At 38.9% G+C, this 13,380-nt stretch overlaps 1 protein-coding gene across 1 annotated transcript; it reads left to right on the forward strand.

The window, feature by feature from the left end:
* Positions 1 to 2,122: 2,122 nt before the first annotated feature.
* On the forward strand, positions 2,123 to 3,865 carry LOC122443929 (actin-related protein 6). The gene has a single exon (XM_043472704.1). The coding sequence runs from the start codon at positions 2,175 to 2,177 to the stop codon at positions 3,363 to 3,365; it is 1,191 nt and encodes a 396-aa protein (XP_043328639.1). The 5' UTR covers positions 2,123 to 2,174; the 3' UTR covers positions 3,366 to 3,865.
* Positions 3,866 to 13,380: the final 9,515 nt, after the last annotated feature.

The raw sequence follows: 13,380 nt of genomic DNA on the forward strand, positions 1-13,380 counted from the left end.
ATGTGGCTTTCTAGTAAGTCATCAGAATTCTTAGATCCAGCTACTGAGGGAGACCATGGTTGAGGCTGCCAGCTCTCTGAAAGGCTGAGAACCAGCAGAGTATGACCTAACACTGTTCTCTGTTGATTAAATCAGCTGTACCTAGCCCAGGTCCAAGGAGAAGAGTACACTCCACCTTTGGTTGTGAGGAATGTCAAAGAATTTGTGGCCATCTTTCATTTACTACACTTTCTGGTCACTTGGCATTGAATTTGTATGAAGGAGTCAATGTATTTCTAATAAAATATTGCCTCTGAAGATTGGTTGAAGCTGAGTTGCTACAACCTTTAATATATATTTAGTGTTCAAATAAGATAACTTGACTTTCTCAGAGCAGTGAATGTAGAGTGATTGCTTTTTAATGCATGCATGCCTGCTCATTTGCTCAGTCATGTTCGACTCTTTAGCAACCTCATGGACTGTAGCCCACAGGCTCCTGTCTCTGTGGAATGTTCCAGGCAAGAATACTGGAGTGGGTTGCCATTTCCTATTCCAGGGGATCTTCCTGACCCAGGGATGGAACCTGCATCTCTTGCATTGGCAGGTGGAGTCTTTAGCACTGGGACACCTGGGAAGCCCCGTCTTTTAATAAACAGGCAAATTGATAAGTTTTAATAAACAGGCAAATTGATAAGTTTTAATAAACAGGCAAATTGATAACTTCCAAATGTCATTGTTCAAAGGAATGGGGATATTTAGATCATCCCTGCATTTTTGGCAGAGGGAGTAAATGTGCGATGGGGAGGAGGCAGATTTGGGAAGGAAACTCTAGGCTGCTCAAGAAAAGCTGTGGAAAGATACTTGGAGAGAAAGTGGATTACATTCATTCCAACAGGAGGAGCTGTTGAAGAATTCCCAAGAAAAGCAGAGATCAAGAGTGGAGACAGTAAAATTCCTAGAGGCAGCCCCAGGGAAATGACAATTTCTAAAACTGTTCTAGGCACATTATAGGTGCTCAGTAAGTGTTTAATGACACACACACACAAAATCGTGATGAGATGGCTGTGGAGATGGCCTAGATCAGGCATCTTAGAAAGTAGACCTGGAAATAAAGGAACTTTTACATTATTTGAGGAGAATTACATGGGATTATTTGGGTGAACCAAGAAATCACACTTAGTACATGGCAGATACTAAAAAAATATTAGTTGCATTCTATATTTTACTTTTTACTTCTTTAGACTGTAAGAGTAAGTGGTGAATAAAAGTAGAACTAAGTTTTACCTTTATGAGTTAAAATAGAAAGCAGAGTTAACCAGTAGAGCTTTCTGAAATGATGGAAATATTCTTCACCTGTTACTGACTGTTTTGAGTCTGGCCCCAAGAAAGGTTCTCCTGTATGATGTCATTTGAGCCAATAGACTGAGATGGAGTTTGGTTCAGAAGCAAAGGAAAGCTTTTCTTTTTAATATTCATTTATTATTTTTATTTATTTGGCTGCACCGGGTCTTAATTGCCACACGTGGGATCTTCTGTCTTTGTTGTGGCAATGCAGGATCCTTAGTTGCTGCTTGTGAACTCTTCACTGTGCAGGTGGAATGCAGTTCCCTAACCAGGGATGAATCAAGGCCCCCTGCCTTAGGGAGCGTGGGGTCTTAGCCACTGATCACCAAGGAAGTCCCAGGAAAGCTCTGTTCTCTGGTCAAAGAATGGAAAGACGTGAGCTTCAGCTCTGCAGCACAGGCCGTCCGAGAGGCCGTGGGTAAGCTGCTTTGTGGGGAACTCAGCAGCAGGGAGGGGCGCGTGGAGCGTGGAGTTCTCGCGAGGTTCGGGGTGCAGATCTCAGGGCCCGCTCTGTGCCGCCATCTTGAATCGCAGCCCTGGGCCCAGAGCTTCTGCCTATGGTCCGGAGCTGAAGCAACAGGAATAGCTTTTCGGCACTGGGAAATCTGGTCTGAAGCGCTGAGTTCAAGGCCTCTGCCCGCTGCACTCTACCAGCAAGTGAAACTAGACTGAGCTCCACGGAAAACGAAAGGTTAGACTTTTATTTTATTGCCCAGATTCTATTTTTATTTTCTGGGTATTGTTAATGGGCTTTGCTGGTGATACATCTGCACTGTTAAAAATACTCACCTCCGAAAAGCGTGAGCAGAGGGGTTGGAGAAGACGGCTGCAGAGACTTGGTTTCCGCTGAAATGACAACGTTAGTGCTGGATAACGGAGCTTACAACGCCAAAATCGGTTACAGCCATGAAACTGTCTCAGTTATTCCAAACTGTCAGTTCCGATCAAAAACAGCACGTCTTAAAACTTTTACTGCTAACCAGATAGATGAAATAAAGGACCCTTCTGGACTCTTTTATATTCTTCCTTTTCAAAAGGGCTACTTGGTGAATTGGGATGTTCAAAGACAAGTTTGGGATTACCTTTTTGGAAAAGAAATGTATCAGGTTGACTTTTTAGACACTAATATTATTATCACAGAACCATATTTTAACTTCACTTCAATTCAGGAATCAATGAATGAAATCTTATTTGAAGAATACCAGTTTCAAGCAGTATTAAGAGTAAATGCTGGGGCTCTCAGTGCACATAGGTATTTCCGGGATAATCCTTCTGAGTTATGCTGTATCATTGTAGATAGTGGGTATTCCTTCACACACATAGTTCCTTACTGTCGGAGTAAGAAGAAGAAAGAAGCAATTATTCGGATAAATGTGGGAGGAAAACTCCTAACCAATCATCTAAAAGAAATCATATCTTATAGGCAGTTACACGTTATGGATGAAACACATGTGATTAATCAAGTGAAAGAAGATGTATGCTATGTGTCTCAGGATTTTTACAGAGACATGGATATCGCCAAGTTGAAAGGAGAAGAAAACACAGTAATGGTAGACTATGTTTTGCCTGACTTTAGTACAATTAAAAAGGGCTTTTGTAAGCCAAGAGAAGAGATGGTGTTAAGTGGAAAATACAAATCTGGGGAACAGATTCTTCGTTTGGCCAATGAGAGATTTGCTGTTCCAGAAATACTCTTCAATCCTTCTGATATAGGCATTCAAGAAATGGGGATTCCAGAAGCTATTGTCTATTCAATTCAGAACTTACCTGAAGAAATGCAGCCACATTTTTTTAAGAACATCGTTTTGACAGGAGGAAATTCCCTTTTCCCAGGATTTAGGGATCGAGTTTACTCGGAAGTTCGATGTCTCACTCCAACAGATTACGATGTTTCTGTTGTGCTGCCTGAAAACCCTATTACTTACGCCTGGGAAGGCGGAAAATTGATATCAGAGAATGATGATTTTGAAGATATGGTGGTAACCAGAGAAGATTATGAAGAAAATGGACATAGCATCTGTGAAGAGAAATTTGATATTTAAGAAACATTTCTGAAAGTTATGACTTACTATGACAAAGGTTTAATTTTTCAGCGTTCTTTTTAAAGGAAGTTAAGGACCTGTGTTAGCTTTCATCCTAAGATAACATCTTGAACTTATGTAAATACTCTGCCCCATGGCTAATTTTCAAAGGTTTCTTAGCTAGGTGGTAAGTAAACTGTAACTCACCCCGTATTTTCATTTAGGAGCTAGACTTATTCTAACAATGCTTACGCTGTTTCTGAGAGTAAGTTATCTTTCATTAAAAGATGAAAGAGTGAGTGTAATTTAAGTTTAATTCTTTACAGCCAAAAACACAAACTTAACTGTCTCATTGATCAGGTTTCCTTAGAAGGTAGTTTTGTGTGACTGACTCAGAATTGACTAGTGTGTGTTCATCATTTCCCTTCCCCAGTGGAGATACAATTTCTCTCTTTTAGAACTAAGTATTTTATTTTTAAATTGTCATTTTTATTTATATATACTAAAGTTGGAAAAACTGATCTATGTTTGTATCATGTTTATTTTTTACTTGGCGTAAGTGTGAAAAGATGACAATCTAAACCGATTTAGTCAACTGTTAAAAAAAAAAAAAAAAAAATACTCACCTCCGACCACATGGAGCCTTTGAGCCCTTGAAATCTCCTGGTGTAAATTTACTGCTGAAATTTTCTTTAATTTTACTCAATTCAAATTTAAGTTTAAATAGCCTCTTGGGGCTGCTGGTTATGTTATTGGATAAGAGGATTTACTTAATACTGATTTGAAACAAAAAGGCTATGAGATGGTACTCATTAACCTCAAGTGTATTAACATGGGTACCTTGAAATTCTTTCAGACTCTAGCACAGTTAAATTGTCTATTGAGTTAATTAAGGAGGTAGGAGAAAAAGTTAGGCTTATGGTTAACAGGAAGCAAATATAGAAGCCTAAATATAAGTGTATTATAAGAGTTGAAGAGTGAAAGAGGGTAGCAATTTAGGGACCAGCTGGTTCTGCTGGACAGAAAAGACCCTGGAGCTTGTCAGTAACTATTGGAATTCTATAGTTTGGTGTAACAAAGAAGTTTAGAGTGCTTTCCAACTGGCAAATTGAGTGAAATAAGTATTATTTATATTCACCTGGCATAATTTGTTATTTGACTTTTTTTGAATGGCAGTAATGGAACTGCAGCAGTTAAACCACATTCTCCAGAGTACCGGTACTACTGCCAAGAGCAGAAAACTTTCATCTTCCAAAGCCTCAATCAGCCAGTTTCTCATCTGCATCCCATAAATCATCAAGAAGGAACAAGCTCATTATCTCAGCACTAGGGACAAAAGTCTTTTACATGACACTGAACTTCTGACTGCTGCAAAACATGGCAGCTTGCCATCGTATCTTTAACAGGTGTGTTGGCCCCTTTAACAGACTGAGCCAGAAGTTTGAGACGATGGCCTGAAATTTTAATTTGCTATATGCTGTGACTTGCGGTGGGCCCGTGTCCAAAAGTAATTGGGTCCAGTGGCTTGTGGATGTTTTGTCGTTTTAATAGGTTTGGGGAGAGAGATGTGGGAGTGTCTCTCCCTCAAAACATCCTCTCTGAGATGTTAGGGATTAGGGGAACTTCTCACTCTATTTTGGAAGGTGTTTCAATCCTGCTACTCCGAAGAGCTGGGTGGGAGCTCCCAGGTACAGCCTGTTGAAATGTCCTATACACTTACCCTTCTGCATTCACATGTTCAAATGAGGATTTTTGAAAATATTTGAAACCATATTTGAAAATAAGGTTCCAGAACATCCAAAAAGCAAAATTTGAATTTGCCCTGCAGTGGCAACTATTTACATAGTATTTACATTGTATTAGGTATTATATGTAATTTAGAGATGATTTAAAGTATATGGGAAGATGTGCGTAGGTTATATGCAAATGCTGTGCCATTGTGTATAAGAGACTTGAGCATTCGCAGGTTGGAGTCCTGGAACCAATCCCCTGTGTGTGCTGAGGAATGACTGTGCTGCCATCTTGTAGTTCCCTCTCTAGAGAATGGTTCTGGAGCCTTCTGAATTACCCAAAATGTGATTCCTATGTCATATAAAATTCACTATGATTTCTAGTAAGATAATCACATGTCCAGAAAAGTCTCTTAATTTTCACCTCCCTTTCTAAAGATGGAAATACTTAGAGTGTTGCATGGAGGGTGTTCTAGTTTTGGGTATTCTCTTGTTCTGTGGTCAAAAAAAGATGAAGTTGTTAGAAATAAAAAAGCATTTAATCTATAATAAGCATGACAGTCATCTTCTGTAATGGTCAGATGATACATATTTTTGACTTTTGATCCATTTGATCTTTGTTGTAACTACTCAATTGGTAACAAAGACAAATAATGTGTAGATGATATGATGAATATCATAATGTGTAGATGAATAATGTGTAGATGAATGTGTGTGTCTGTGTTCCAGTAGGCTTTGTTTGTGGGCCCTGAAATTTGAATTTCATAAAATATACATTTGTGATTAATGTTCTTTTTTTTGATGTTTTTCAAATATTTAAAAAATGTAAAAAGTCATTCTTAACTTGCAGGCTGTTAAAAACAACAAAATACAAGATGGCAGACCACATTTTACCTGTAGGCTGTAGTTTGCTAACTTTTACTCTTTAAGATACAGATATATATATAGCTAAAGTGTAAACATTTCATAAATGTTGTAGATATTACCAGATTCTAGCATTCTAGAGTTATGAAAGGGTTTATGTTTCTATCCTTATATATAGAATTTAAAACCACAGTTTATTTATAGTGAGCATCTTTGTAAGTGGATAATTTTAAAATAATGAATGAAAAAGCATATTGTTATAGTACATAGATAACTGATTAAGGGTGTGAGAGTTCAGGATTTTCTGCTCAACTCTGATGCTAAGCAAGGACTTAATACATTAGATTTTCTCATCTCTAAAATGGGAATAATTCTGACTCTCCCATCCTTATAGGACTGTGATAAAAACCAAATGAGACTATACTCCTGAAAATTCCTGGAAAAGATCAAGTGCTACATGTGTGTAATTTTCCAGGAGTATCTCAGAAATTCTTGGGCTGGTGTAATTTCTCTTAACAACTGTGTGGGAAAGTACTGCTACACAAATGGATAAATATAGGTAGATATTTTTATATTCACGTGGGGGTGATTTGAAGAGAAAAATGATATATCCTGAATATTTTATCTTTTAGCAGTAATAGAAATCTTGCCATATGTATATCTTTTTACAATCATGCTACAAACTGCTGCTTCATTTAGAATATTGTTTTCTCTGATTTATTCCAAACACAAAGATGGCCAAAGGAGATGAAATATATTGCATGCATCTCATGCTTGGAAAGATATATATATAAAATAACGGGTTGAGAGTTGGATTAAAGAAAGACAAAGGCCTCCATACAGGTGGTTCTATTGAAAGAATACTAACTGACAAGATATGAAAGATGTCTTTTTTGACTTTCTGCTGTTCAGGAAGATATTGGTACAAATGATTGTATATGTGCTTGTGTTTGTGGGTGTGTGTAAATGAAAGTGAAAGAACATATGTCAATAAAGTGTTCTACAATGGGGAAAAAACTTCAAGTAAAAATGTACATTTAAAATCACTCAGTTTATTTCATTTTAGTTTGATTGATTTTGTAAAATACTTTTTTTTTTTTTTTGACCTGCATGAAATAATTCAATGAAAGACTAGAAAACATTGTGGAAAGGGTAAATTTTGTTTGTGTTTCTTAGGCTATGAAATCACTTGTCCCCTAAATGGAGGGTTTTAATTAAAATAGATGAGAAACTAGGGAAAGAAGAGGAGAAAGACATTTAAACATATTTTTCTTGTGTAAGGTTTTCCATGTTTTCTTCATAACAGTTGAATTTCCCTTCTGGGCTTTGCAATATAGTTTGTATAATTATTTTGGAGAAATGAGAAATGTGAGAAGGAAAATGAGGTATTTTAGTACTGGCCCCAAATATATGCTACATCTGGCTGATTTCAGTTAACTCTCCAAGCGCTACTATAACAGTGTAGATGTCATGAATTATGATGATGTAAAGTTTTATATTTCCCACTTCTGACACTCATTTTCATAGTGCTGGCATCTCTGGTCACTTGTTCTTTCTTTTTCTGCTGTCACTGTATATTCACATAATCCCTGTCCTCTTTTGTTCTTCTGTATTTTTAATATTAATTATCCTCTTGTTAATAACGTGCCCAATCTTTTCAGATTTATATGTATGTCTGTGGTATTGGCAGCCATGCTCAAGAAATTTGCCTTTGGGTGAGACTAGCCTAATGTTTCTCGGAAATCCATAGGGTGATGAAAGAACTTTAAGTGATGGGTCAATACTAACAAAAGTTTTTCTCATTAGGTATACACCAGAGAGTCCTGGCATAGTTGTGGCTAGATTTAGCCTTAATTAGAGGAAACTCTAAGACACACTGATACTAGATTCAAAATTTCACAGTGTAAAACTTGTAGGGACTATGAAATCCAGTGATGCCCAATCCGAGTATAGAAACCTCCATCATGTTACATCAGAAACCCACTGAAGGAACAAACCGTTCAAAAGGAGCACAGTGTGTTAAATTTCAAATCCTTAGGCATAGTTTGAAAACTGGAACCAAGCTTAAACTCAGAGTTTTGTGTATTATCTTGAATTTTGTAGACTCTGGGTTTGGTCTGTTAAGGTCAATGGAAACTGCCTGTGCTATGAAGGGGCAGTACTACCCAGAGGGTGAGAAATCAGCTCTGGCGTCAAATGTATCCAGTTTTAATTCCAGCTCTGTTCTCTACTAGGTGAGCAAACTTGGGCAAGCTACTGTAGTCTCTGAACCTCAGCTTCCCGCTTCTGAAAATGGGTATAAAAACTGTACCTGCTAGGGGAAATCCAATGAAGTAAACCATATAAAATGCTTAGCACGTACTCAGTGTTTAGTACCATGCCTGGCCCATCGTAAAAGCCCGATAAATATCTTTAGACAGAGAATGGCATACTGTCCTTCTAGGGGAGTACCAAAAAAGTATTCAGCCTGTTTTCGAGGCGGTGTTGATCTTTCTAAATACCGAAGCCCAAACCCCAGGAACGATGTCAGGAACAGTTCAAACGTATATCATTTAAGTCCCCCAGGAATAGATGTGATCAACTGATAGTGTATTAAGGATTCCAAGGAGGGAAAGATCAGAGTTCTTTTAGAATGGAATTGTCTGCGAGGATTTCTTGAGGTCAGTGTTTGATCTGAGTCTTTCAGAATTTAATAGACAGGAGAGGAAGAGAGCGCTGAGGTCAGGGCATTTGGGGCTGGGAAAATATAAACCACACCCTAATGATAATCTAGTGATGTAGGTTTGACCTCATGTGAAAAGGTTGCTGCTTTTAGACCACATTCCAATCATAGTCATTACTGTCGTCAAAAATCTGGTCAATGCAAAGATAGAAAAATTGGCTCCCTATCAAGTGTTATGCACCTGGATCCCAAATTCATGATCCCTGGGTTAGAACCTGTTTGGCCAATGTGTGACGCTGAGCAAGGCTTTTGCCCCCTTGGTGCTTCCATTTTCCCTCTTTCAGAGGAAGGTGTTAAGAGTTAAATTTAATGTTACCAATGGAGACGCCTAGTATGACCCTTTGTGATTCTGCACTTGCTTTATGATAATCCTTCCAATCTTTAATTCCACACTGTCTCTCTCACCTCGTTTAGACAATGGTTGCTTGGGGAAATATTATTTGGAAGGAATTGGGATTTACTCCATTCGTTTTTCAAAGCCGGTGGCCTTGTGTTTTTTGGGGGTTTTGTCATTTAGAGCACCTCCAGTGTGGATCATCTCATTTGATTCTCACAACACTGGGAAGTGGACAGAGAATCCCATAAAGGAGATCCAGCCGAGTGCACAAGGGCTGGCTCCTGGAAAGAGAGTGGGACTGTCAAAGAAGACACAGATCCTGCTCACTTCATCTCCAAGGAGGCTGGGCTAACAGCCTGTCTCGTACACCAGGAAAGCCATAACTCTGAGAATTAGATTATCGTCAAAGAAGCATGGGGGCAGGGGTTTTGGCTTTTCGTGTGCTGAAGGGGTTCCTTTCCAGAATAAAGGATAACTACTTTATCAGGTATGCATTTTAGTCCATAAACGGTCTTTTCAAATTTTAGTCCCTTCTGTGGCTCTGTGAAGTGTTACTTGGAAAACTGCAAAACTTTAAGGCATGGTCTGTGCAGCCCAGACAGTCTGCTTTGGAAAAACAGCATGCAGAGATCCATCATGTACATAACTGGGCTCATCTTATCTCCTTTGAGCTGAGGGTTCAGGGAATGGGCATAAAGGGGGAAATCACACCCGAGTAAGTGTTTTCACCTGTGTGAAGACCAGATGGCAAGCTGACGTGCGAAGAGGGCTGCGTGCATATCCTGGGAGGTGCCCTGGGGCCTGGCATTGTCCTCTGAGATGGCCTTGTGCCTCCATGCTGTTGAGTTCATCTTCTTCCCCAGGCAGGACTTGGCACGTCATTTGTTCATGGAGGACACTTCCGGAGACAACCGTCAACATTTCCAGTGGAGGGACCAGTCCCTGCAGGAAGTGCCTTGAAAAACCTAGGCATGCTTATTAAAGAGCAAATGTTCTGACAGAGCAGGAAACGGTTTCTTTCTCCTTTTCCAGTCTTGCATACCCTCTGGGGCATACCCGCTCTGCTCCCAGAAGTCTGTTGCTTCTTTGGGGTTGGCAGTGGTGGGGGTGGTGTGCAGAGGTTTATTTACTTTGTTACATTATTGATGTTTTTGGATTGTTCCTGGGATTAATTGCTATGAAGCCCAGATTTAATTAGCATAAACTTTGGTAACAACTTAATATAAATTAAATTTCAAGTGGTCTGTCTTTGAGAAATATTAGGTTTTATTAATGGGTCCCCCCCAAAACTAATTCATCTGAATGGATACATTTCAGCCTTAAGTAATGGAGGAAGTTTTGTGTGCTGTTGTCTGTAATTATATTGAGCAGGTTCCCTTCTTTCCCTCTTCCCTTTCTGTATCCTCTGATGATTAGCCTGGTGGGAGAAGCCTTGTCTTTGCCCAAGGCCTTAGGAAAGCAATAATGGTCCCCAAGAGAGAAATTGGCTGTACTGAGAGATAAAGGAGGGAAGGGAGGAAGAGCGTGAAAATAAGGAAATGGTCAGGTCACAGCCCATGACTTATAAAAACATGTTGAAGCGAAAAGAAATGAACATGTTAAATCTAAGAAGTATGAAATGACTTTCTCATAAATCTCTAAATGGCTAAAAGAAACCATATAGTAGTCAAGTATTCCTGCTTGTGCTATGGGCCAGGAAAAAGACAGTGCTTGCTCTGTGCTGTTGCCAAATTAATCTCCTAGAAGAACAGCTTGATCATGTCATTCCTGTGCTCAAGAACAGGCAGTTAAGGGAATTGGGAGAATTCTGAGTCCCAATTTTGCCATTTGTCCATTTGACCTTGGGTAATGCACTACTAGCCTCTTGTTGCTTCAGTTCGTTCATGTATTAAAATGTAAAGTGATGAAACCTAACTCACATGGTAATTATAAGGATGACACATTATAATGTAGATAAAACTCTTAGCATAGTGATGCATAATCAAATCAATCAATGCTTGTTGTTATTAATAGACAAGGTACATCTTTCTTGGCATAGCATTCAAGGTCTTTTACCATCTCTCATCTACCTGTCTTTAAGCAGGATATCTGGCCTTTCTGCTCCAGGAGATCTTTCCTCCAACTGAAGCAGTACCATGTATTGCAACTTAATGTGTGTTCCATTTCCTTTATTACCTGGTAATTCCTTTAGGAGTAAGAGATGAGATCTTAGTTTCAGAACTCTCAGTGACCAGATGAGTCCTTATAAAATGCAAATGCATCCCTACTTATGAAAAGATTAAGTTCACAAAACCTGAAAATTTAAGCCCATGTGTTTGTAAATCCCTAGTGTTTTTAAAAGGATTTAAGCTTGTGGATAGGACACCAATTCAGCCTTGAGTTTCCATCTATGTAAATTGAAAGAGCTAGATGAGATGACTCATCAATAAGGCTCTCTCTGGCTTAAAAGTATTGTGATTTTATTTAATCTGTTTTAATTTCAGTGTTGCCATGTTTCCATGATGCCAAGCATCACCAACATTAAGCCTGAAAGATTAGCCAAAATAGTGATAATTTCAAATACCCAGATGTTTCGTATTATTAATATATAGAAAACATATTTTTTTAAAAAAACATATTTTTCTGTTTTCAACAAGATGCTTTTCATGAGACTGTTCTTCACTGTGGACTTGGAGAGGGAAAGCCAGCCAGAGTAAAGAGCATGTTTGGCAGGTTTAGAAGATGCCGCTAATCCTCATGTAATTTTGTCTGTTTCATGCATTCTTGAATAGTCTTTATAAGAAAGTAGTAAAGGCAAGGATTTCCAGCTGTTATCAATTGTTCCTGATTTTGTTTTCATTAATGGAGCTACCCTTCCCTTGTGGAAAACTTTGGGAGAGAGTGTTGGCGCTAGCCAGAATAATATTCCCTCTAGAAAAGGAGATGGGTCATTAGTCATATAGGTGGTAGCTTCACAGAGTTGCGGAAGGTATTAGTTTCCAAATTTGTGGCTGACCTCATCTCTAGAAGTGTGCTGATGAATCCAGGGAGGCTAGTATTTTCTGGAAATGAGAGTAAATAGCTAATGTTTAGTAAATTACCTAAATTACTAAATGGGACCTTGGATTCCATAAAGAATTAAATTCGCCTCATGTGACTGGGTGAGCAGTTTCTTTCAATAGGTAATTTATTTAATAGTGAACTCAGCCAGTATACAATATTCTTTCAAATCCTATTGAAGAAAAAGAATTTGCATTTCAAAACTCTTTTCAAGTTCTAAACCAGTGGATGAATCTTTTGCACAATATCTGAAAGTGTAAAACCGGTAAGCATCACTCTTGTCATCACCTGTATGTGGATGACACTGTTGGACAGGGTATGGTGGTTCAGATGGTAAAGAATCTGCCTGCAATGCAGGAGGCCCGGGTTCAATCCAGGAAGATCCCCTGGAGAAGGAAATGGCAACCCACTCCAGTGTTCTTGCCTGAAGAATTCCATGGACAGAGGAGTCTAGCAGGCTATAGTCCATGGGGTCACAAAGAGTTGGACACGGCTGAGTGACTTTCACTTTCATCAAAATTAGTTCCCACACAATTGTTCCATTCTTTTGGTAAAAGTATTGAATAATTTAGAAAACCTTTTATGGTTCAAAGTCTTTAATTAAAATAGAAAGTGAGGGCGTCAGCTAATACAAAATGTGAATTATAGAATGAATGTAAAAGAATTGAAGGAAAGCAGTTTAATTTCCTTTAAATTTATTCTGTTGTTGTTGTTCAGTCACTGAGTCATGTCCCACTCTTTTTAACCACATGGACTGCAGCATACCAGGAGTCCCTGTCCTTCACTACCTCCCCAAATTCGCTCAAAGTCATGTCCGTTGAGTCAGTGATGCCATCCAACCATCTCATCCTCTGTCATCCCCCTCTCTTCCTGCCTTCAGTCTTTCCCAGCATCAGGGTCTTTCCAATGAGTCAGCTTTTCACATCACGTGGCCCAAGTATTGGAACTTCAGCTTCAGCATCAGTCCTTCCAATGAACACCCAGGACTGATTTCCTTTAGGATGGACTGCTTGGACCTCCTTGTAGTCCAAGGGACTCTCAAGAGTCTTCTCTGACACCACAGTTCAAAGGCATCAATTCCTTAGCACTCAGCTTTCTTTATGTTCCAAATTTCACATCCATACATGACTACTGGAAAAACCTTAGCTTTGACTATACAGACCTTCGTCATTAAATTTTGTGGGCTGCTATATTGGAAAAAGCGTCTTTCCCTGACATTCTCTATTGCCCCAACCCTGCCTGTAATTTGAGTTTCAATTAAAAGATACAAATAGTATGCCTATTTTTATAGTATCTACTGTATGCCAGGCCCTGCTCACAGTTCTCTATGTTTTTATTTAGTGC

The sequence above is a fragment of the Cervus canadensis genome, chromosome 6, assembly GCF_019320065.1.
Source record: "Cervus canadensis isolate Bull #8, Minnesota chromosome 6, ASM1932006v1, whole genome shotgun sequence".
NCBI classification, from domain to species: domain Eukaryota; kingdom Metazoa; phylum Chordata; class Mammalia; order Artiodactyla; family Cervidae; genus Cervus; species Cervus canadensis.

Excerpts from the sequence above, each read along its gene's own strand:
- LOC122443929 (XM_043472704.1), top strand. The coding sequence starts at position 2,175 with ATGACAACGTTAGTGCTGGATAACGGAGCTTACAACGCCAAAATCGGT.